This window comes from Gallus gallus, chromosome 15 (genome assembly GCF_016699485.2).
Source record: "Gallus gallus isolate bGalGal1 chromosome 15, bGalGal1.mat.broiler.GRCg7b, whole genome shotgun sequence".
Taxonomy (NCBI): Eukaryota; Metazoa; Chordata; class Aves; order Galliformes; family Phasianidae; genus Gallus; species Gallus gallus.
The window spans coordinates 10,043,578-10,068,639 of NC_052546.1; the positions used below are offsets into that span (position 1 = coordinate 10,043,578).

A 25,062-nucleotide genomic window follows, 5' to 3' on the forward strand; every position below is an offset into this window, starting at 1 on the left:
ACGGATCCTGCTCAAGAGTCTGTCACAGAGTCCAACTCCCGGCTCCACATTAGGACCACCCAAACCTGATGTCTGCGAGCAGCGTCCAAACGCTCCCTGCGCCGGCAGCCCATGGGAGCAGTTCCATGCCCACCGTTCTCTGGGGCAGAACCTTTCCCTATCCCTGTCTGACCCTCCCCTGACGCAGCTCCAAGCCGTTCCCCATCGCTGTCATCCGCTCCCGGGGACGGACGGACACCCGCACCCTCCCGCAGCTCCGCCGCCGGTGCATGCGCACTGCCCGCTCCGTGCCATGGTGCCCGGCCGAGCCGCTCCGTGCTGCTCCGCGCCGCTCGGTGCCCGCAGGTAGCGGAGCCCCGGCCCGCCCCGACCCGCCCCGACCCGCCCGGGGGCGGCCGTGCTCCCTCCTGCCTCCGCGATGCCGCGGTGCGGCGGTGCCGAGCCGGGAGCTGCCCAGGTAAGTGCCGGGCTGCGGCTCCGGGAGGAGCATCCCGCGGGGAAAACGGGGGGCTGCCGGTACCGCGCTGTCTCCGGGTCCTGGTACCGGCTTTGCGGGAGCACCGCGGGTGGTTCGGAACCGCAGCGAGCGCTCGGGGTTTGATAGCACCGAGCAAGCGGGCCGCGGTGCTGCGGGAGGAAAGCTGCGTTTCTCAGCGCTGGAACAGCAGAACGCTGAGCGTGCCCTGCAAGTTTGTTCGTCCCTATTCGGGGAGTGTAACCCAGCTGGGCGCACAGCCGCGGTGGGGCCGGCAAGGTGCGAGCGGAGCGGTCTGTGCATGCGAGGGTAACGTGCCTCTGGTGAGCAAATGGGGAGAGCCGGGAGCCGTGCGGTCCCCTCTGAAAGTGGACGTCATATTCCCGGAGTGATGCATGGAAGCAGAAATGTGGAGGTGTTGTGCTTGACTGTTAGGCTTGGAAAAAGCTCCCGTGATGAACTCCTGCGCTGCTTCGGTAGCAAACACACTTGTGCAGTGGTGAAATGGTGATGGTGGCAAGCAGGACTTCCCTCTAACACAGCACTGGAACCTCTTTTCGTTGTGAAATACTTGGAGTTGTGCATCCAGCAGCCCGCACCTGGGCTGCTTTTCAGCATTTTGCCATTTATGGGCGTACCTTTGAGATCTGGACCAAATCTCTCGTTTAATTATTAATGTCAGAACATTTTCCATCCAGCTTGCAGAGGAGACGTTGGAGCGGTGGCGATGAGAGCGCTGCTGAATGAGCCTTTAACCTGGAGCCTCTAAACTGCTGAAGCAGCAGCCGGTAGAACAGTTGTGGCTAATTGCAGTCTGACATTGCTGCTACACTCCTCCAGGAGCCAGAGGGGCACGTTTGTGGCAGCTTTGCAGCTGGTGATGTGCAGCGGGATGGGGATCCCTCCCAGCTTGAGCACCAGGCTGTGCGTGGCAGTGTGATGGTGTCAGGTGCAGCATCCTGGAGATGGGATGGGACCGGTGACACAAACATGGGCATTTCCCTCTCCAGCTGTGCTGTAGGGCTGCTCTATGTGAGTGCGTGCATCCTAGGTAGCGTAGTTCCTGAAAGAAGTGCTTCCTGACACCGAGATGGAGATCTGTCTGTTTTCACCGTCAAATTATCCTAGAAGCCCAAGTTTGACCTGCTCTAAAAATGCTGTCCCAGCTCTGCTCTGCTCTGTGGGACTCTGTTATCCTCCTGGTAGCTCTTTCCAACCCCCACACTGTCCCCGGGTCAGGGCTTGGGCTGACAACACATCATGCACAGTGTGATCTGTGGGGTGCTGGGAGTGCCTCGGGACTCCCGAGTCTCTATCCACACCTGGGCTGCGTTGGAGTCATGCATCCAGAGGAGAGTTCTGCTTTCCTTGGCAGCACAGCCCGTGTTATTCCGGAGACAGAGCCAAGAACCAGCCCCAGGAGCTCAGAGGAGTGTTAGCATTGCTACACCAGGCGGGGGGGGGTCTGTCAGAGTGGGGTGACCACTGTGTAGCTCTGGCTCACATGAGAGAGGATCCTCTGAAAAATAAGAGAAATGGAGAGCCCCTGTTCAAGGACACCAGAGCTCACTTGTGCAAAATGGTGCCTGGGTGTGGATCTGGGGTAAGAACCATGGAGAGCAAAGGTCTGCTGGGGATGGAGGGTGGTGCGGTGCAATAGAAGGGAGAAATGGGTACATTTAGGATGGAAATAGGAGGTTTGTAACTGTCAGGGGAGTGCTGTTTGGGGATGGTCCTTCTGGTGTCATGTAGTGGATCTGTGAAGCTAGCCGGGTTGGAGCCCAGTGATGTCTAGGACTCAGTGAGTAGAGTCTGGGGGCTTTTGGCACTGCACCTCTGGGTGCAGTTGGGAAGCCCAGCACTTGGCTCTGCTCTCAGCCCGTAGCATGAGAGGGATATGCTCCTGCCTCCTCCCTTGTCCCTCCATTCCCTGTTTGCAACAGAAATGCTGCAGATGCTCTGTGCCCCAGGACATGGCCAGTGGGATGGGATAGGATGGGATGGGATACAGTGGAGGTCACCACCATGGTGGGGTTTGTGCTCCGCTCTGTTTGCAGGGTGTGCCCATAACAGGTCTCCTGCTGGAACTGCTCAGTGGTTCCCACTGTGCTCTGTGTGGAAGACAATATTGTGCACACACAGAGAGCTGGCAAGGAGGGAACTCTGCAGTAGATATAGAGAGGTTTGGGATCAAGGATTGTTTTTTTCCACAGCAGGGACCAGAGCCAGAGCCAGTTCTTTCCTGCAAGTGTGGATGGTGCCATCAGGTGCCCTGAGCTCCTGCTCGGGGCACAGCTTGCAAACCCAAATCTCTCTCCCTGGCAAAGGCACACGTTCCTGTTTGCACTTTAGAGCAGACAGTTTTGGGACTGGGGAGATTCACCCTGGATTCCCAGCTGCAGAGCAGGGATGGCATACCTCACCCCTGGATTCGCTCCAGCAGGTCATTCTTGTCCAGTTTTTCTTGTGCTGGGGGCCCAGAGCTGAACGCAGCTCTCCAGATTGGGTCTCACAAGGGCAGACCAGAGGGGACAATCTCTTCCATTGGCCTGCTGACCATGCTTCTTTTGCTGCAGCCCAGGATGTAGTTGGCTTTCTGGGCTGCAAGAGCACATTTCTGGCTCATGTTCAGCTTTTCGTCAGCCAATACCACCGAGTTCTTCTTCACCAGTATGTGTGTTTGGGATTGCCCCAGCCCAGGTGCAGGACTTTGCACATGGGCCCACCTCTTGAGCCCTTAGTGTAGATGTGTTGGCTGTAACCAGTCACCTCTCTGTTTTACATGGGCCTCAGCATTGTTTTCCAGGAGGATCTGCTCCATCATCTTGGAGAAGCAAATGTGGACTGAGGCTTTGCTGGAGATGTCTGTGCGAGAGCTGGAGCAAAACACTTCCAGCACTATCATGACTGCCTGGGGTGCCAGAGCAGGCCTTAGCTGAGGATGACTTCTGGAAGGAAGGCCTTCTTATCTGGCTTTCCAGAGAAGTGGTTACCTGGATAAGTTGGAAGAAAGGCACTATTGATAGACATCATGGACCTTCCAACAACTCTGTTGTGGCAGACACCGCCATTGATGTTCTTCTCCCAGGCATGGCATGGAACCTTCTCTTCAGACCATGCACTCTTCAGAGACATCCACAAAGCAAGTCCTGAGAAGAAGATGCTGAGATCTTTAAATACTGTGAGCCCAAAAACTATCTGCAGTAACTGGTAATACTTCTGAAGGGAGAAGTTCTTGAGTCAGAAGTAGGGGTATGTTTGCAAACAATGGGACAGAAATGCAATAAAAAGACAAATCTTATTTTATGCAGAGGCAGTTAAAAAATAGCATCTCCTGTTGAGCTTGAAGCTCTAGGACATTCCCTGTGAATATCTGTGCTACAAATGATTGAGAGCTAGATAAACAAAACTGCCACGGGGAATAGTGCTTGAGAGATCAAGGGCACAGCTGGATTGCTGGTCCTGCAAAGCAGGGAATCATTGACCTGAAATGGCTCAGCCAGGCGAGGCCCGTGCTCACAGCCATGGACAGTGGCAAAGTACTCCAGAAGTGACAGACCTGAGAGAAAAAGAAAATCCTTCCCAGGCCCTGCATCTGACCAGTAGGTGCTATGAGAGTGCTGTGATGGTGATATCACTTTGAACATCTTGACTTCTCATTTCTTAAGAGCTCTACATCTGGTGCAAGAGGTGTGGATGGGGAGCTTGGGGCAGTCTCCAGCTGCCATGAGTGGATATCCATGTTCTTTGTCATCCATTGGATGACATCCTTTTCTACTGATATGTGTCTGAGAGGTCTGGTACCCATGGGGATCTCCAGGTGTTTGTGGGATTTCTCACCTCACCAAGGTCCATTGTTCAAAGCTTAGATAGGATTATCTCACATTGCTCAGAGGTGGGGAGATCATGAGATGACCTGACATCCAGAGGACTTTTAGCCAAAGCTCTTCCAGGATCCTGTGGCTCTACAGGGACACTTGGCTGTGGGGCTCCCAGATGGGAGGTTCAGCCTGTTGCTTGTGGGGCTGAAATGGTGCTCACGGCCCATGTAGGGCACTGACCATGGGCACGTCAGGCATCTATCAACCTCCCAGCCTCTCCCAAGGGTCAGCCCAGGCACAGCCTATCCCTCCAAAGGGCCTGCGGGGACCATCAGTAGGGGAACTACACAGGGGATTGCTTCAGATTGCTGCCTTGAAGGCCCAAACAAAGCATTCACTTCATTCAAATGGCCAATACTAATGGGCAGGCACCTGCCAAACCCCTAAGAAACCAGCCAGACCGGCTTGAAAGGAGTCCTGCAGCCTTCAATTGTGCATTGGCATCTCTGCAGGGTTGGGAATCTTTGCATGGTATCTTTTATTGCTTTACAGTAAACTCTTGTCCTATATCACTGATACATCAGCAGCTGAGACTCTCTCTCATACAAAACCATTTTCCATTTCTTCCTGTGAGTTTTGGCAAAGATCCACATAGCAGCATAGCAGATACTGCATGTGACTTTGCTGCTGTATTTTTCCCAAATCTTCTGCATCTTTGTGCCTCCTTCCTTGACTTTTTTTTTTGCATTTGCTGTTGCATAAGTATTGGCATGCTGCTCTCCTTGGATGCTCTCGCCCTTGCCACTCAGTGACTTGGCTCTTCCCTGTTCCATTCCCTCTGCACATGAGCTTGTCTGGGAGCACTGCACAAACCCTGTGGCTCTTTGAGGACTGGATGTAGCTCTCACAACACATTCCTGGCTCATCCACAGGGACCTGCACAGGCTTGAGAGGTGGGCCCATATGAACCTCATATGTGCCCCATCCCCAGTACTGCTCCAGGCCATGGATGAGCTCTGGGCAGCCTGGTCTGGTGGGGGCAGCCAGCCCAGGGCAGGGGTTGGGCCTGGGGGGCTGTAAGGGCCCCTCCAACCCAACCATGCTGTGATTCTATGAAACGGTTAATTCTAGCCTTCCCAAAGGCAGGGCTTCAGAAAGTTATTAAAGCCTGGAGATGAACCAAGTGACGCCGGTGATTTAAAACTTCAGAAGGGTTTTTCTGCCCCATGCAGGTGCCGAAGGACGCCTGAGGCCCGGTGCCAGCGGGCGGCTGCCATGCGAGGCTGTACCCGTCCCCTCGCTGCTCTGCCCACCATCCCTGCTGCGTGCCCAGCGCGGTGCTGCTCTGCTCGCCATGGGAGGATGCTTCTCCAAGCCCAAGCCAGGTGAGATGGAGGGATGAGGGGATGTAGGTCAGCAGCAACTCCACGGGCACCACTGGGGAATGTTAATTCTCCGCTCCTGCAGGGAGGATTACCGCCTGCTAATCTCCTGAATTCCTGTGCTCTGCTTTTGGCCGGAGTCCTGCGAGGCTGTGGGGCCGTGTGGGGCACAGGAGGTTCTGGTGGAGATTCTGGCATGTGCCCAGCCCTGATTCACTGCAGTCTGTCCAGAGGCTGCTGGGACATCTCCCATCTCACCCTGCAAAGTCCTGTAGAGCATCTTGGGGCCAGGTGGGCTCCTACCGTTGGGCAGCCTGAAGGACCTGAGATATTGGTGTGATATGGGTCATGCCTGTGAGCCACCAAGCGTCCCAGCCAGCCATCCTGGCTTTGCAAGGCATGGGCACACAGGCTTTTTGAGATGCAAAGAGGAAATGGAAGGTTGGCTTCTGCCCTGTGCAGACATTATTTCCGTGGTCATTGCAGTGCCCAAGGAACACAGCATTGGACACTGTGGTCAAGTTTCTATCCTCCCACTCACTGTAAGTTTTCCTCTAGTGAAGAACCACTCTGCGGCCTTCCTTGTTGAAAAGGGAGAGCACATCCAGGAATAAATGCCTCCATTGAATAAACTTGCAACAAAGTCCGCTGGCAGCTCCGCTTTATTTTGTATACCATCAGCAAAATTGTGTTTAATCTTGGGCTGATGCAGGAATAAAAGCGCTCTGCGGGCGCATTTCCTGAGCTGCATATTTTTGTGTCGAGCTGTATTTGCATAGCAGGGCAAGCGGCTGAGAATGCCACCCTGTAATGGAACACTCCTTCTGCAGCTCTGTTTCTGATTAGCAGCCTTTGGAAGGCTTTGACAGCAGTTCCCCGGCCCCTTGTTAGCACACACTGCAATGCTTCACCCCAGTGCTTATAAAACCTCCAAGTGCACCGAGATAAACAGATACGGATTTGCAGATGCTGATGGTGCTGGCAAATGTTTCACAACCTTTTTGTGACGCTTGGTTTTCATGCTGTGCTCACATTTCTCCATGCCAGAAAGACCTTTTGATGGGCAGAAAACCAGAGCAGGAGACCCGCAGCAGCAAACAACTGCATGCACTGACATAAATACCAGTGTTTAATTCAGAGCTGGCGTTCAAGTAGTGACGTAATCTCTTATCTCCAGTGCTGCAGTCGCGTGACCCCAGACACCATTCTGAAGCCTGGTTCCCAGTCTCTGCATAACTATTTTGGTGCTTGTGAGGGTGTGGGGGCTTGTGTGTCGAGGCTGTTCCTGGGCCTCACTGCCCTTATCCTGGCTGCTGGGAGGTGGTAATGCCTGGAGAGGCAGGGTGGAACCAGGCACATTTATCTCGTGATTTTGTGATTAGCTCTACCATTTTTAATGAGAATGGTTTCAAGTTGCAGGCCACTAAAATGAGAGGGCAGCAGCCAGGTGCCCACCGTGTCCCACCACATCTCACCATGTCTCACCACATCCCACCATACCCCCTCACATCCCACTATATCCCACCATGTCCACAACATCCCACCACATCCCATCACATCCCATGACATCCAGCACATCCACCATATCCACCACGGCTCACTACAACCCACAGTGTCCCACTACATCCCTCTGCATCCCACCACATCACTCCGCCTCCCACCACATCTCACCATGCCCCAGCATGTCTACCACTTCCTGCCTTGTCCACCACATTCCACCGCATCCCATAATGTCCACCATGTCCACAACATCCCAGCACATCCTGTGATGTTGTATGTCGTATTATATGATTCTATGTCCACCATGTCATCCACGTGCACCACAACCCACAACATCCCACTACGTCCCACCATGTCCGTCATGTTCCACCACATCCTACCACAGCCCTTCACATCACACCACATCCCACAGTATCCACCACATCCCAGCATATTCCATGGCATCCACCATGTCCACCACATTCACCACGACCCACAATACAATGAGTCAGTAATTCAGTGGAATTTCACTTCTTATCTATTTCCTTTGGCTCAGCACGGGAACACAGCACACAGAACACCTCTTGGAACAACCCACTGCTTCCAGTATTTTGAGAGGGGAAAAGCAGATTTATCCTGAACTGGGCAAGGGGCAACTCCTGACTGACCCCAGCAGAAGGGCTGGAGCACGTCCTGACCTCGCTGATCTCCATCACTTCTCTCAACTCTGCCATCTTCTCTGCTGAGCAAAATGTCAACTTTCCTTCATCAGTCTGAATCTACTCATTGATTCTTTCCTTAACCTCTTTGGGTTGTGGGTTTTAATTTTTATCTTCTGTGCAGCTCTCCCTGTTTGTGACATTTACAAGATTGGGAAAGTGAAATACTCTCCCACGTGCTTGGGACAGCTCTTTGGTCTCTGGCAATTATCCCCAGCTCACTATAAATGTCCCCTGGTGTTTATTATAAATATTAATGACTTTAGTCTCATGAGGTGCTTAGGAGATAAAGAGATACGTTATGCCTGCTTGACAGATGTGGACATGAAATGCATTTTTTAAACTCGCAGCTGTCACCTGGCATGATAGGTTTGAGATGTTAGAGCCTGGTTTCTCAGGCACATGCTGTGGCCATCTCCCTGCTCTGTGGGGTTTGGTGGCACCTCAGTGATGCTCAGAGTCTCTAATGAGTTGTGCCCCCAAGGAAAGGCCAAATGGCTGGTACCATTAATGGCCATTAATGATTGTGGACATTTGCATTTAAGTAAGCTGATTAGCCTCACACAGAAGCCCTGTGTTGCTACTCCCAGAAGCAGTCTCATTGCCCTGAGATTGTTCTTTTTCACAGTGCAGCAGCTTCCTCATTCAGTGCAGGTCTTACAACTTCTTGCACCAGCTTGGATGTGATCTGGGAGGTCTGGGAGACCTGTGGTGGGATCCGGGTGGCCTGGGTTGAGTTCTGAGAGGTCTACAATGGAGTCTGGGAGGTCTGGGATGGGCTCTGAGAGCTCTGAGAGGAGCTGGTAGGAGGCTCTCTGAACTTCCTATCCCAGTCCCCACCACCAAGGCCCTCTTCTCTTGGCCCCAAGTTCCATCACAGATGTTTCCCATCTCCTCTCATTAGCTTGCCCTGGCCCTTGCATCCAGTGTTCCGAGGAGAATCCTTGCAAGCAATCTGTGTTTCTTATCTCCTGAGGACCTTTCACGTTCTTCAGGGTTTGCACAGTTCTCCTGGACCTCTCCACACCACTGCATGGGTATGAGGGATTCTCATTGTGGAGAGCAGCTTTCTGGTCTCTTCTAGGAAGCCATTACTTGACTTTATGACCAAGGGATCTTTTATTGTCAAACCTGTTAAATAGTTTGAACCTAAATAAACCAGACAATTCTTGCTTTTGCTGAAGATTCACTCCATGCTGAAAACCTCATGCAGAAATAGTGTTGAGCATTTTTAATACTGGTTCTTTATTAACACCATCTAATGAAGCAGTTTTATACACCATGCAGTGTTGGCTTTCTCTTTCAGTTAATGTTATCTACCAACAGAGGTTTTTTTTTTTTTTTTTTTTTTTTTTTTTTTTTTTTTTTAAGTCTCTTTGAGCCCTAGAGGCCTTGGCATGCTCACACTTAACTGCCTGAAGCTATTTTCCATTAAACAGGACAGACAGAGTGACAGAGGGATTGCTTTGCACCAGTGACTAATGCCTACTTGCAAGAGTATTTACTTTATGCATGCAAAAGGTGCACAGCTGAGAAAGAGCAGTGGAATAATGGAATTGGGTAATCAAGCCAAGTTTGATATCAGATGTTTTATCTTCCCATGCAAGACAACAAAAAATGTCAATTCTGTTGACATCTGCCAGCCCCTTTTGAAATCCAAGGGAGGAGGGAGAGGTGGAATGGCAGCAAAACTTCAGGCTTTGTTTTAATGAAGATTTCTGTTTGTTCCTGCAGTTGAAGTGAAAATCGAGGTTGTGATACCTGAGAAGGAGAGAAGCAAGGAGGAGATGTCACCCAACGGGAAAGCCAGCCCATTGGTTTACAAAGTCAATGGGACCGCCCGGCATTACCATCTTGAGGAGCATCCCATTGCCAGCAATCCCTACCACAACCCAAAGGACGTAGTGGAAGCATCTGTGTGCCATGTGAAGGACCTGGAGAACGGACAGTAAGTGCCTAAAATCTTCATAGGTAATTTTAAAAAACCCAGAAGAGAGCTTAGAGCCAAAACCAAACCTTCTGCCTGGTTCTTCAGTTTCTTGAGATGATAATTTAACTTAGTAAATACCATCATAGGTGAGTGACACCAACTGCTCTTTACCCCACCGATGTGATCTTGAGGGTCTGAGCTCACCATTCTGAGCTCTACACGGTGCAGATGTAGCCTGATGGCTGCTGGGGTTATTGCAGCAAGGAGATGCTGGGTGCTCATGGAGACAACTTCTGCTGGCCATGTTTGGGGCGTTCCTAAAAGAGTGTGCTCTGCTTTGTTGCAAGAAGGAGGTTGGAAAACTAGGGCTTAGATAAATACATTGCCTGGAAATGTGCAGTACAACAGAGCAAGAAGTTGCTGAGGGTGAGGAGTGTGTAAGAATCATGAAGGTTGAGAAAGATCTCTAAGACCATCTGTCCTTTACTTACCTGGCTGTAGCAGAAAGCTCTTTGGTCAAACAGGCAACTGCTAAAGCAAAGGCTGGAAACTGGATCAGTCAGGAATCTGAGCTTACACTCCAGCTGTGAGTACATTTAACTATTGAAACCTGTTACCAAGCACTACAGCAACCTTCCAGCAGCAGGTAGACATTTTAAGTTGAGAATGGCTCTTCTAGTGTCTAGCTCGAAGTAGAGGTATGTGAGAAGGTCTCATGGCTCATAAGCAATGGGTGAGGCCAGAGGAGTCCCTTCCTCCTCTGGAACTCAGAGGGATACTTCAGGGTGCTGATTTCAAGGGTAAGAGAACAGAGTGCCCCCCGTGGGGTCAGCACAGCCGTGAGGCACTTGTCACCCTCTGGGTCTTTGGGACTGAGCACATGATGGGGAGTTTGCAGCTTCCTGTGTATTGCCTTTGAGATGCCAGCTCTTGTTTTTGCCTCTTTCAGATCACACAGTTCCTTGGGTAAGTTGTAAACTCTCACACTTATCTTATCTCCCTACAAAGTTATGGTTGTCATTTAACGAGAAGCACAGGTTTTATCTGAAGTGCTGAGGAATGCAGCAGGACTTGTACTGCTCTATGTGAGTTGTGCTGACTGAAGGACATCCCAGAGCCAAGTGTCCTGCTTGGGAGTGGGGCTGCCAGCTGGGGGGGCAGATGGCTCCCAGGGCAAGCAGAATGAGCTCCCTGCCCCTCTGCTTCCCCCCATATCTGCACTTCGCTCTGGATTTCATGGGGTGTCTCAGGGCTGGCAAGTGGGAGATCTCTGCGTCTCTCTACAGGTACCTGAATGGAGGTTGAAACCAGGAGGGGGTCATTCTCCTGTCTTAAGTGACAAGGGATAGGATGCCAGGAAATGGCCAAGGGGATGTTCTGATTGGGTGTCAGAAAGAATTTAATCATGGAGAGGATGGTCTGGCAGTGGACTGGGCTGCCGAGAGAGGCAACAGAGTCCCTGTCCCTGGAGGTATTTGGGAGTGGATGTGGCACTAAGGGACACGGTTTGGTGCTGGGATTCATTAGGTCAGGTTGATGACTGGACTTGATGATCTTGAAGGTCTTTTCCAACCTAGATGATGTTCTGAAATGCTGCTTTCCAGCAGTGATAACATCATTAACCACGTATCCAGTAGATGAGGGCACTGCAGTAGCTGTTTTTGGTTTTGCAGGCAGGGTGCATGATCAGCACAGGTGTGCTTTTGCCTGGGGCAGGGCTGACAACACCTGTGAGCCACCCAGAGCCCATGGCAGGTGGGCTGGAGGAAGGGGAAGGTGGGCAGGGTGGGACTGGGTTGCAGCACGAGGTGAGGGAATGGCATTAGTTCTACCATCGTCTCTCTGTGCTCCTCTTCCTAGGATGCGTGAGGTGGACCTGGGCTGTGGGAAGGCACTGCTGATCAAGGAAGGTGGCGAGTTCTATGCCATGGGACACAAATGCCCCCACTATGGGGCCCCGCTGGTTAAAGGTCAGTCTGTGCCCCCTGCTGTGTGAGTCAAAATGGGAAGCAAAGTGTTTGCAAAGCAGTCAGCCACAGGGATGGAGCAGTGCTGTGCCTCTTGCTCTGCTTCATCTCATCTTTGGGCTGGTGTAATTCTTTCAGCAGCAAAAAAAAGACATGTCTGTGGTGTCAGTGGGGTGACAGCAGTTTCCTCTGCTACAAACCAGCTCCTTTGGGCAGGGAAAGCCAAAGTCCAAGGCAGCAGTGCCTGAGCAAACACAAGGAATAACCCTGTTGCTCTGGACATGTGACTTCCTGACAGCTTGTAGAGTCCACGTTGCATCAGGTTCTGTTCTCAAGTAGGCTGGCTCTAAGGGATGCTCTGCTTGAGGCACAGTTTGCTCGGGCTGGTGCTGGGTTTACAGTCCTGAGTGCAGAACCCAGGAGACTGCAGCCCATCCCTGCAAGCAAGGATGTGCCACCACTGTTCTGCTGTCCTTTGTGCAGGGGTTTTGTCCAAAGGAAGGGTCCGTTGCCCCTGGCATGGGGCTTGCTTCAACATTGGCACTGGTGACATTGAGGACTTTCCTGGCTTGGACAGCCTGCCCAGGTTCCAGGTGAGACCTTTGTTCCTATCAGCACAGCCTCTGTGGAAGTGTGGGGCCAGCAAAGGTGGAACGGGCCTGTGGGCCCTCCTCACACCTCTTCCCTGTCCTGCAAACTGCTGCTCTTTGTCACCCTCAGGTGAAGATTGAGAAGGAGAAGGTGTACATCCGGGCAAGCAAGCAGGTGAGAGTCAGAGCTGCCCCGGGAGCAAAGCCAGAGCCTGGGTCTGTGTGTTTACGTGGGAATGCTCCTCTTCAGGCTCTCTGGCAGGGGAAGAAGCGTCAGAGCAGATGGATATGTGGGCATCCAGAATGGGGAAACCCAAAGTCTCAAGCAACAGTCCTCTCCTCTCAGCCATTTGGCCTCATCAGCTGCCCCTGAACACGGTGTGGCAATGCAGGCCACATAGTCCATCAGCTTCCTTGAATATTAAAGGCATTATGTGCTCAGGTGCAAGCTGAAGTTCCTGATAGAACTTTTGCATTTCCACTTCCCCTGCTGACTCCAGGATCACACAACGGTCCCCCTGTGCTGCTTTTCCTGTCTTTTTTTTCCCCAGTGCTTTGTCTCTGCATGAATCTGCCGACAGCAATAGACACGTTTTTCTTTTGTACCTGGGAAGGGCGCAGTGCACCGGGTAATGGGAAGGCACTTGGTTGAGCATGGGTTTGGAGCCCTCATAGGGTGCAAGGATGTGGGTGTTCCCTGGTTGGTAGTTGCCCCCATTTCCTGCCTGGCTAATGACTGTTGTTGTTCTTGTTGGTGGCATAGGCTCTTCAGACACAGAGGAGGACAAAGATGATGGCAAAGTGCATCTCCTTGAGCAACTACAACCTGAGCAGTACCAATGTGCTGATCATCGGTGCAGGTAACGAGTGGCACATTCTGGGGCAGCAGTGTGTGTCCCCTCCCAGCGTGGGTGTCAGAACAGCAGGATGTTCAGACTGGCTTAAGCAGTATGTCTCATATAACCAAATGTGGAACTCCAAACTGAAGTGAGGTATCTGAAAGAAGGGAGTCTGGAGGCACCCCACGTAGTTGTGCTGACACAATATGTTTTAGGTAAGGCACACAGCTTGCAGAGCAGGATACTAAACCAACATGCAGTTAGCAATTTCTAAAAGTCCAAGGACTTGAAAGCCAAAGAGGAGCTGCAAAGTCTGTTCTGGTGAGCAGGAAAGGAGATTCCAAAGCTAGCAGGGTGGGAAAAGAATACCACAATCCATTGTGTTATGTTGCTGAGGGCTGCCAACTGCTGTACTGCACTGCTGGGCTCAGAAGTATACCCCACTGACCCTGTGGAAATCCATGTAGGTTTGAATGAGTTCTTTCTACCAAAACCTGAGTTCGTAGGGGCAAAGGATTCAGGCCATCAGATACAATGTATGCATGGCTGGTGTGGGTCTTCCTTCTTTCTTAGGTGCAGCTGGGTTAGTCTGTGCAGAGACCTTGCGCCAGGAGGGTTTCTCAGACAGGATTGTAATGTGCACGATGGACAGGCACCTGCCCTACGACAGACCAAAGCTCAGCAAGGTTTGTACCACTTTGAGTACAACTTTCAAAAATTGCCTTTTGGTATTTCTACTCATTGCACTGTTATGTTTCTTCTTAATTCATCCTGAAAGATGGAACGCAAAAGTTCCATCTTTCAAGTTGGAAGAAGTTTCCAAAGGGAGTTGTACAAACTCTGAGCAAGGGTTCACCAGCACAGAAACCAGGGCATTCTCCATAGGTCTAACAGCAGCTATCTTGGCCTGCTTGTTCCTGGATGGATCCTCTTACGGTGTTCCTCAATCAAAATCTTTAGAGGAATGAAATGGGGCTTGTAAACAAATGGTATAATCTACTGGGATGTGTTTCTTATGATCCTTGTTGTAATTGTTATATATAAAAGTGATTGGTATAGAAAAGTGATGCTCCTTGCTATAGTTATGAGTATTGCTTGTCATTCCAACTTGATAACTTGATCTCTGTGCAGAGTTCACTTTTTTTCTGGCATACATTCCATTTTGAATGCCAATTTGTAGAGGCAGGAATGATCACATTTTTATTTCTGACCAAGGCTTTGCTTAATACCAGACACCAACTCAGGTTTAACAGCAAGGTCTTGAAGCTAGGAGTTAAAAAAGGAACAGGCAGCGTGTGCATTCCCCTTTATGTCAGGGATACTGTTATCTAGGGAAGCTTGTACTCAGCAATCAGAGCTTCTATCTCAGCTTGCAGCCCCAAAACAAAGCTTTTTTCAAAGGAATGCAAAGATACATGTGGCTTTTTGACGGCATTGGAAAGATCCATTAGAGGAGTAGCAGGTAAAGCTGTAGGCCACAGGCTTCTTGCCTCCTGAAACTGCATCATTGCCCTTCCTCTTGCTGAATGTCTGTTATCAGTCCATTCTAAGCTTCCTCAGACTGCTCCCCTCTGTGCCCTTTGGACCATGACCAGCTCCTTGGTGTCCAGAACTGGACAGCAGCAAAGCCTTCAGGGCCTCTGCACTGCTCCATGCTGCCTTCCTCTCACACCAGCATGGGAACCTGCACTCTCAAGCCATGGGGTCAGAAGTTTTTCTCTTAGTAAACACTAAATGTTTAAAGAATTTGCAGTAAAACCCATATGACCCTGCACCTGCCTCAAGACCTAAGGTACACATTTCTTCTGAGTACACAGTTACCTGAAGTCATGGGAAGGGAGTGTCCCCTGCTCCCAACCAAGTAGAGATGAAGGACTTTGCACATCCATCCTTGGTATGCAGCTGGTGCTAAGGGTGCAGGTGGTGAAGCCTTTGGTTCATGGAGGAAATCTCTTAACAAATGCCATAAGGACTGATTTCAGATCAGAGTCGTAGAGTCATGGAATGGTTTCTGTTGGGAGTGACCTTGAGTCGGCAGCAGGTGTTGCTCTAGTTGCTTTTTCAACTCACAGCTGTTGACAGAAAAATGTGCTTTTTTTTTGGTAGTCAATGGATTCCCACCCAGAGCAGATCGCCCTGCGCCCCAAGGAGTTCTTCCGCACGTACGACATTGAAGTCCTGACTGAAATGCAGGTAAGGAGAGTCCCACTCAAACATTGTGGTCTTACCTGCTGACTCCTGATACAGAAATGCTGAGTCTCCCTCATTCCCTGGGCTGTTCTGTGCCCCAGAGCTCAGTCTGTGGTTGTTCAGAACCAGAATGAATGCAATTCTTCCCTGGGTGAACTCCACATTGATTGTCATTTCTTACTTACCACTTGCTGAGCATCCTTGCAAGGATTTGGGGTGACCAGCTGGCCTCTGATCAGGACAGTCTGCCTGCAAGCACCCAGAAAGTGATAAATTAAATATTTTCTCCTGTTATTTTATTTATACTGGGAGATCTTCAAGGATTTGACAAAGTCAACTAGAGTGATATAAGGTCTGGGTTGGCTGAGCTGCGGATAGGAACCAAACCTTAAAAACAAGAGAACTACTCAAGAATTAAAAATTAAAGCCTGTGTTATGGGTAGAACAGAAGCAGCAGAAAATGAGAGTTCTGCAGAGAAAGAGGCCAGATGGTAGTTTGTTAGACTGTCCAGGCCAGGCAGAGCATCACCATTCTCTCGAGGATCTATCATTTCACAGTGCAAGTGTTGACTTTTTGGAGAGGTTCACAGAGTTGAGGTTCACAGTGAAGTAATCCTAAGCCTGGAGTGTGCTACCACCAGTATTGCTCAATAACCATGTCCCTAAGACATGGATGGACAGGCTCTGGCTCAGCACGTGGCGTCTCAGTGGGTACCTAAGATTTCATCCTTTAACATGATTTAGAAATGATTTCAGGCTGCGGCTGTGGATATCAAGAACAAGACGGCTGTGTTCAAGGATGGATTTAAGATGGAGTATAACAAACTGCTGATAGCGACTGGAAACACGTAAGCTACAGAGAAACATTTCAAAGATCAAGAGAAACTATTATATCTGAGAATCTGAGGAGCTTGTGCCTGAGGATAAGGGATCAAACATGGTACTTCAGTTCAGAAACCAAATTTGTTTGCAAAAATGCTTGCAGAAAAGGCAGCAAACACATATTGGATAGGACTGTATCTCTCTTTCTAGCTGTGTTGGGTGTATCTGCTCAACCAAAGGTGAGAATCAAATAATACATCCACTGGAATTTCCACCTTTCGTTTCTGGCCAACCTTAAGATCTTTTGGGTCTGGTGCCTGGTTTCCTTGCAAACATGTGCTGCTGCCACATCAGTTGGTAGGCTGATGCTGGGCAATGCAGCACTGCATTCAAATGCACCCACCACCTATGGAGGTGCATAAGCCTTTGGAAATAATTTCAAAATCCCTCATGTACAAGCTCCGAGTACACTGGGTAAGTGTTTTTAATGTACCTGAATTATTTAGGATCTTCAGTCCCATTTCCAGATGGCAGTCGCGTAGGCAAGGGCCGGATATTTAAAAATACATATGCCCCAGTAAATGCATGGGATGACAGGATTAAACTGCTACTGAAGCTGCATCTACACAGGCTTATAAAACCTTTAAAATCTGGCTCCAGAGCTTCTGCTGAAGGACAGAGTTGGCTGTGTCCCACTGGGCTTCTGAAAATGTTGCTGCATGACAGCAGTTAAACTTAGAATTACAAAGCAGGAACCATCCTGCATCATGCTCCACTTCCCTACGCAGAGCTTATCCTGACCCTGTAGGGTTGTCTCACTAAACAGCTGCATGAGGGCTGTTGCTGGGGCTGAGGGCTCTTGCCATTGTCCTCCAGCATTTGGGTTTTGCATATTATGTCTCCAGCCCGGGTGATTTTGCAGAGAAATGTGGCAAAACGTGGTGTTTTGGCTGCGTCTGGTTGCCTTGTCCTGGTGGGCTGCTGACAGATAGGCCAAGCTCAGATGGCCCTCCATTTGTGTTTTCAGGCCCAAAGCTCTCAGCTGTAAGGGCAAGGAAGTGGAAAATGTTTTCAACATCCGGACACCGGAGGATGCGAACCGTGTGGTGAAGTTGGCCACCAGCAAGAACGTGGTTATAGTGGGCGCTTCCTTCCTTGGTGAGCTCTTGTTTTGAATGGGGCTTGAGAGACCAATTGCAAACTGCAAATCATCAAAGAGAACTGTTTCCAAAAACTCCCATAGAAGGAAAACGTATTGCAGAAGCTTTCCAAAGCACCAAAACTGGTCAACAAAAATCCCTAAAGAAGAAAAAATGCTGAGGTCACAAGGGCTGTTTTCACCCAGTCGCTCCTTACTTCTAAAACATTCTCAGCCACGAGGAATGTTTCTCTCTTCCTTCATCCGAGGTCCATTACAAATGGTTCCTGTGGCATGCTGGGACATTGTTAGGACCTTTTGCTTCTTTTGATCCCTAAGGCCCTCCCATGGTTTCCACCTCTAAGAATAGATTAATATGAATGATAAATCCCAAACGATACTCAGCGGTTCTATGAAAGTGGTGTGGCCCAGGGCTGGGTGCAGGGACCTCACTGGGCCACTGGGATGTGCTTGTGCTCCCCAGGGATGGAGGTGGCTGCCTACCTCACAGAGAGGGCCCACTCGGTGTCCGTGGTGGAGCTGGAGGAGGTCCCATTCAAGAAGTTCTTTGGAGAGAGAGTTGGCCGCGCTGTCATGAAGGTGACTTTGCTTGCCTGTCCTGGCATTGGTTTTGGTGAAATGAGTGGGTTCTGCTGGTTTCAGTAACTTGTGGGTGCAGTTATTTTAAGAGTGGATTTATTGATGGAGCCACAGAGGTGCTCCGTGGCGCAAGCCCTCTAAAGACTGGGATGGGAGCCTCTCTGGGGTGTGCGTGGGTGAGGTATGGGAGGTATGAGGTATCTTGCAGTGCAGGTATGGGACTCCACAGTGGGATGGGGCAGTGGGGACTGAGGTTCACCCACTCTTCCCACAGATGTTCGAGAGCCACAGGGTGAAGTTCTACATGCAGACCGAGGTGTCGGAGCTCCGGGAGCAGGAGGGCAAGGTACGGTGTGGCAGTGGGTGAGAGACAAAAGGTGGCTACGGCCCCACATGTCACCCCGTGGGTCTGCTATCTCCTTCAGGGCCAGGTTTATGCACTCTTTCCTAGCCCCTGAAATTTTTACTCCTGGGCTCAGCCCACAGGAGGAAGTGTGCTCCAACCATGGCGTTTGGGGTGGTAACACTGGTAACATTGCTCTGAGATCCTGGAGGGGCAGAGGGAGCATCAAGGGCAACGCTGCTGGGACACTTCCTGGTTCAAGCTTTAACCCTGTCCCTTGAAAGCACCTGCAGGATTCCGCCAGAGGGCCCCAGGACTCCTCTTGTTGCCATTATAAGGGATTGTACTCAACTTGTATGTCAGAAATGAAGTGAGATACTAGCTTGGCTTGCTGCTGCTACAGGGTTTTACTTTGTTGACTCTGAAATAACTGCACTTTCCCCCTCTCTCCTGTAAAGCTGAAGGAGGTGGTGCTGAAGAGTGGGAAGGTCCTGCGCGCGGATGTTTGTGTTGTCGGTATAGGTAAGGGGCCATTGCTGTGAGTACACTGTGAGGTCGTTGGATACACTAGGGCACACTGGGAAGCCTCTGGGGCACTCTAGAGCAAGATGAGGAGCTCTGGTAGTACTCTAGGGTGCCTTAGAGAATACTAGGTGGCCCTGGGAGGTCTCTAGGGTACACTGGGAAGCCTCTAGGGTGGCCTAGAGCACACTGAGGACTACCAGGCCCATCAAGCCAGTGGTGGTTTGCTCTGCTAGTAGTGGAAATGGAACTGGAGGACTATAAGAGGGTATTTTTCTCCTTTACACTCGTGGAGAGAAAGATCTCTATCTAATTGTAACTTTTCTACACTTTGCAAACTGGACCAATCACAAGATTTGTATTTCATTCTCCTGGGGTGTTGCTTTATTGACTGCTCCACAACAGAGCACTTTGTGGAATCTAGAGGAAAAAAGGCCCTTTGCTTTCTCCCACAGGCGCAGTGCCAGCGACAGGATTTCTCAAGCAGAGTGGCATCAACATTGACTCCAAAGGCTTCATCGTGGTCAACAAGGTGAGTGTGGTGGTGCAGCCAGCTCCTCCAAGCTAGGCTTGCCTTGGGCTCTGAGCCACCAGCACGGGGACGGTGTCCCCAGATGCTGAGATTATGGATACTGCCATGTGTGTGGTTTGCAAAGCCCAGCCATCTTGGTGCTGTGGGTGTCCACATCTGCACACCTCCCAGCCCGGGGGACTTTGGACAGTTCCCTGCCAGCTGCCAAGGTAGGGTGAAAATCCCACCAAGGTGCCCTTCTGCTTCCTCCCATCAGATGATGCAGACCAACATCCCTGGAGTGTTTGCAGCTGGTGATGCTGTCACGTTCCCACTGGCCTTGAGGAACAATAAGAAAGTGAATGTCCCCCACTGGCAGATGGCCCATATGCATGGTAGGTGCATCTGAGTGCCTTCGCTTTGCACAATAAATTGCTTGCGGGAAAGAACCTTTTCCATATCCACAGGAAATTTCCAACCCTTTAGGAAGAGAAGGAGACAAGTGAACACAGGGAAACAGAATAGTTGTAGGAAACATTAGGAAAAATATATTTTCTCCTGTCCCTGTGCTTCTTGGGCTCAGAGCTTCCTCACTTACTCTGCTTGTTCTTGTCTTCCAGGCCGTATTGCAGCACTGAATATGCTGGCCCATGGCACGGAGATCAGCACAGTCCCCTATTTGTGGACTGCAATGTTTGGGAAAAGCATTCGATATGCAGGTGAGGGATTCCCTGGGGCTGCTGTGGACTCTGTGCCAGGGGAACTATTTTGGGTCACAGAAATCATGGCCACCTTTCAGGGCCACTTCCAGCCTCTCAGCTGGCCCAGGATGATGTGCAGGGACATCTCTTCTTTAGTAAGACATGAAGGGCCTTGTGGACAAGGAAGGCCTCCCTGAACATACGTGTATTTGAGCAAGCATGGATGATTCTTGATCCCTCTGTCTTCCAATGCCCATCTCTCAGTGACTGCAGGATGGCTGCCTCTACTCTAGCTCTGGTTAAAACACTTTTTCTAGGGCCAGAGCTGTATCCAGAGGAAAGAAGTGAAGACCAGTATTTAATTCCACAGTCAAACTAAGAAAATGACAAGCAGAGCATAACATTTGCTGTGGAAATTGTTTTCTTAGCAACAGTGCTTCTCCCACTCATAATTTCATCTTTCAGGCCATGGAGAAGGATTTGATGATGTCGTCATTCAAGGGGACTTGGATGAATTGAAGTTTGTTGCATTTTATACCAAGTAAGTGTTTCTCCTCTCCATGTCCATTTGTCTCAGCTTGTTCTGCTAGGCTGGAAATTATTTTTGCTAGAGCTTCTTCCAGTCATTTCTGCTCCAATCTGGACACTGAGGTTGCAGGGCGTTAATAAACTGCAAGTACAAATGCATTAATGCCAGGCACTAGAGAAGCAACGTGCTGAGTATTTTCTCTCCAGCAGTCTTCTTTGAAGCTTCTTCCCACCCTCCCTTTCCATCCTAGAGCACAACAGGTGCAGCTATTTATCCCAACCCTAATTAGAAAGGAAATGCCAGAGCACTTTAATAAAACATCTGTGGAGCTCTTTCAAGAGCAAGGTGAATAATCCCCTGCATGGTGCAGGGCCTCACACTGGGTCTGCAGGGTGGGCGCTGAGCGCTGCCTTCTTCTGCCACCCAGGAGGGGCCCCAGGAGATGGCTTTGGTGTGGCAGGACGGCACCGTGCACCGAGAGCTGGAGGTACTGAGGGGTCCAGCGGGCTTCTCTCAGCCACAGCCCCATCTCTGCCTCTGTCAGAGGTGACTGGGAGCATTCCTTTCCTCCTTTTCTTGCCACTTGGTGGTAGTCCTGCTACTGGTGCTAACGCTTTTGGATGAGGATGCTGTCCCCAAGTGGCCGTCTCCTGTTTCCCATGTCTACCTGTTGGCTTAGACTCTTCTTCTGGTGTGTGTTGGTTCTTGCATGAAACGCTGGTGGTGCCCATTGCTGGAGCCTGCCCTGAGCATCAGCTTTCACAATAGAACTCTTTTCTTTTCCAGAGTTTGAAGAATAAAACTGTTTATCCCCACTCAGAGCTGAGGGTGAGCTGCTGAGGGGTCAGCCTGGGGCTCTGTGAAAGGGACAGGGTGCTCTGCAGTTGTCCTCATGGGACACCACAGCACCTCCACCAGAACAGACCAACCCCAAGCTTTTGGGAGACCCAGTGAGCAGCTGCAGTTGCCTTCCTCATGGCACCCCATTTCCACTGCGTTGAACCCTACAGAAGGGAAGGCCATGTGCAGATGGTGCTCATCCCCAGCAATTTACTGCTTTTAGGCCAAGACTTCTGATTGCTCCCCATCCCAGCTGCAGAAAGGGCACCCTTATGGCCTCAAAAGACCTCTTGAATAAAAAGGATTCCTCCTGGCCTCAAACAAAACGTTTCAAAGCCACTGCTGATGTGAGGTGCTCCAGTTCACTACTGCCCTGCACATTATTTCACAGAAGGACCACCTGCCCCTTGTCTTGCTGATGGAAATGGTTGCCTGTGTTGGTACACAACAGCATCTCACAGTGGGGAGAGAACCTCCTGGGTCAGCTGTCAGTGCAGGGTCCCATAGCACCTGAGTTCATCGTGTTCCAGCAGATACCCCCAATCCAGGGTGCTCTTCTTAGGGGCTATGTTGGATATTAGTGATCTTCTGAGGGACAAGAGTCAGTGGGCATGGTGATGATGGGTTGATGGTTGGTTGGACTGGATGATCTTGGTTTTTTCTAACCGTAGTGATTCTGTGATTCACTTGCAGTTGCATAGAGGACAGAGTGTAGTTTAAAACAGCATCCAGCCTAGGATTTTCTGGCTCTTTGCACACTCCTGCCATTTTGTGCATGCATTAATGGGTAAAAAGTGGAATAAGCTGTGGAAAACCTCCAGAGAGTCTGGAGCAGATTCTGGTCTCCCAGTCTGGACAGGGAAGCTGTGGTGGTGTTTCCTTGTGGCAGTGGACTGATCCTGGTTTGTTGGGTGCTTCCACACTTCAGCTTCCTGAGCAATGTCTCCAGTGTTTAATATCTCGCTCGTGCACCTTCCCTGATCTTTACATTGTTTTTTCTGTTACTAATTGTGAGTCAGACTTTGAAGATTTATGCTCAGGCTGACTTCTGCAAATCTCAGAACAGAGGAACCCTCCTCATTTGCTTTGTGACCTTTACCTTTTGATCTCATGTTGTACCACCAGCACCGGGGGTATGGGCAGGCGATGGTCTGGGACATACATGCTGCTCCACCATCAGCTCCATCTCTTCTGGTGTTGCTCCATGTGCCAGGGTGTCCAGATCTGTCTCCATCCTGCTGCCCCTGGGTGCCCGGGGTCCCACCCCTGCGCAATGGCACAGAGGCAGCTCTAGGCACCCTGGTGAGCATCACCAGGCCACAAACTTCAGTGAGACCACAGTGGGGTCAACCAGCTCCACCCCCTCTTCTGTCCTTGTCCCACACCATAGTCACTGCTCCCACCTCAGGACAGGTCACGTTTTCCTTTGCTCCCTGCCTCTCTCCAGCATGTTGCTTTTGGGTGATGGAGACATCCATGTTGGGACTGCCCTGACCTCTTTGCTCTCTGGCCCTAGGAGTGATGAGGTGGTGGCTGTGGCTAGCATGAACTACGACCCCATTGTCTCCAAGGTGGCTGAGGTCTTGGCTGCTGGCAGGGCCATCCGAAAGCGTGATGTGGAGTAAGTACATGTGCTGTGCTAAGAGCTGGGCTGGGGAGGAGCCTGGAGAGGGCCACCTAACCCTGAATGTCTTTTCTCTCTCTGTCTCCTGCTGCATCTGCACCTTTTAGGCTGTTTGTCCGTCACGGCAAGTACGTTCAGTTTTGGGTCCTGGGTCAGTGTGGGGTATTGCAGGTGCGCCACATCTCCAACTCCTGCATGGAGATGCTGATGATGGCCATGTGCTTGTATTGCAACTCAAACCTGCTTGAACTGTTTTGCATGGGGTGGAGGTGCCGGCAGAGGAAGGGGTGCTGCACAGCTTGGAAAGCTCACAGTGCTGCTTGTTTTTGTCTTCATAGAACTGGAGATATGTCCTGGCTCACGGGGAAAGGCTCCTAACACAGACGTGGCTGCAACCTCCTGACGCTGCGCTGGCCTCGAGGAGATGGGGATGGCTGCAGCTCCACGGCACGATACAAATAGTGCACCCGAGTCATTTTCCCTTGAGACTTGGCTGAACCCAGCCTCTTTCACCCAGCAGTCACCTTCCCAGCAGCTCTGTGCATGCAAACCGCCGCCAGCACTCCTGGCCCCGCAGCCTCCGAGTGTGGGGTCAGCAGGTGGAATTCCCACTGGAAAGTCAGGAAAACAGACCTTGGGTTTGGCACCAGCATGGCTGGCAGGGAGCTGCAGACTGCTGACACGGGTGCCACGGTGCTGATGGGTGCCACATCCATGCTCTCCAAGCGGCACAACGAGAGCCCCAAGCACATCCCTTCACCCTATGAAGAGCATGAGTGCCTTTTGTCGCCCTCTGTGGCCAGGACATGCTCTCAAGCACATTGTCCCTTCCTAAATCCTCTTTCCTTCCCCTGGAGCCCAGCAACCGCACCTTCTCCTTAGTGGTTACTGAAGGATTGACATTGCTGCTGACGTGCTACTCCAGGAAGAAGAGCTGGAGGAGTATTTCTGGTTGTTCTCTGTCCTTCATCACATATTCTTCCTGTTGCCTGGTGACAGGGCTACATATCTCATCTCATCTGCCAGTGTCAGTGCTCTGTGGCCATGCTTGCTGCCCCTGGCTGTCAGAAGGGCCCTGGCTCTTGCTTAGGCGTGGAGGTGGCAAGTCCAGAGCCCTGTGTTTGTAGCCCTAGCAGAGCCAGGTGTGAGATTCCCCCATGGACAGCTTCCAGTCCTGTCCTTTGGGAGCTTTGTTCCCCACCTGTCACTGCATTACCCTCAGCCCAAAGCCATAAAATTGTTATTTTCAGTTTGATTCACCCACCCCCATGAATGAAAGCGGTGCTCCTGTTGTGATCCAGACCCTTTCTGATTCCTTCCAAGCCCAGCAGGTTGGCCAGATGGTGCCTGCACCTCCTGTGCAGGGTTCCCTTGGTGTCCCGTGTCCTACTCATCTTTATTTCTAGACTTTCAGATCTTTGCTCAGGTGGTGACACCACCAGTCACACCTCTGCTTGGTTCCTTCTGCTTTCACTGTCAGGCTTATCCCAGGCACTGTGACCAGTGGTGGCAGTAGGCAGGGACATGGGCACAGTGCTCAGCTGCTGCTCTGCATCCATATGCCCCAGGGGCAGATGTGGCTTTGCATCACGCATCTCGCTGCTGAGGCAGTCAGATGCCATCCAGCAGCAGTGGGATCATTTACCTGCTATTGCTCTGCTCCTTCTTTCTTCACTGTGTGTCCTCACAGCAGCTCTGTGTGCGCCCCAGCAGAGCCTGGCTGATCTTTTCCAAAGCACCCACCATTCTGCTCACCCAAAGGCACCATTCTCTGAAGTCCTCCCAGGCAGATTTGCAGTGTGTTTTGCTTTTCAGCAAAAGCATGTCCTGTCCAGATATGGCCAAACAGAGCAGCAGGACCTCGTGGGCCTCTCTACTGGTCCATCAGCCTTCCTTAGTGCACTATCCTTATCAAGTAACAGACCAACACTCAGAGCATGCTGTATTTATTCCATACCTTGTTACATTGCCTGGGATATCCACGTAGCATAGGGCTTTTCCCCAAAAGAGAGGCCTTGGTGGGCTTCAGCCAGGTGTGCA

At 50.9% G+C, this 25,062-nt stretch overlaps 1 protein-coding gene across 6 annotated transcripts; it reads left to right on the plus strand.

The window, feature by feature from the left end:
* The first annotated feature begins 404 nt into the window (after positions 1 to 404).
* On the plus strand, positions 405 to 24,322 carry AIFM3 (apoptosis inducing factor, mitochondria associated 3). 6 transcript variants are annotated; one of them, XM_025155546.3, is made up of 22 exons: positions 405 to 457; positions 5,529 to 5,681; positions 9,611 to 9,824; positions 11,667 to 11,776; positions 12,257 to 12,366; positions 12,494 to 12,538; positions 13,127 to 13,223; positions 13,776 to 13,888; positions 15,309 to 15,395; positions 16,149 to 16,240; positions 17,242 to 17,372; positions 17,837 to 17,952; positions 18,227 to 18,298; positions 18,754 to 18,817; positions 19,273 to 19,349; positions 19,606 to 19,723; positions 19,949 to 20,047; positions 20,495 to 20,570; positions 20,986 to 21,045; positions 22,915 to 23,019; positions 23,130 to 23,193; positions 23,361 to 24,322. In XM_025155546.3, exons 2-22 carry the CDS (start codon positions 5,651 to 5,653, stop codon positions 23,517 to 23,519), a joined length of 2,040 nt encoding a protein of 679 aa, XP_025011314.2. In that variant the 5' UTR covers positions 405 to 457; positions 5,529 to 5,650; the 3' UTR covers positions 23,520 to 24,322. The 6 variants fall into 6 exon arrangements, with proteins under 6 accessions (XP_025011314.2, XP_046757364.1, XP_025011316.2 ...); XM_046901408.1 differs by lacking the exon at positions 20,986 to 21,045 and having other exon boundaries at positions 5,509 to 5,681; positions 23,130 to 23,150; XM_025155548.3 differs by lacking the exon at positions 23,130 to 23,193.
* The last annotated feature ends 740 nt before the right edge of the window (positions 24,323 to 25,062 follow it).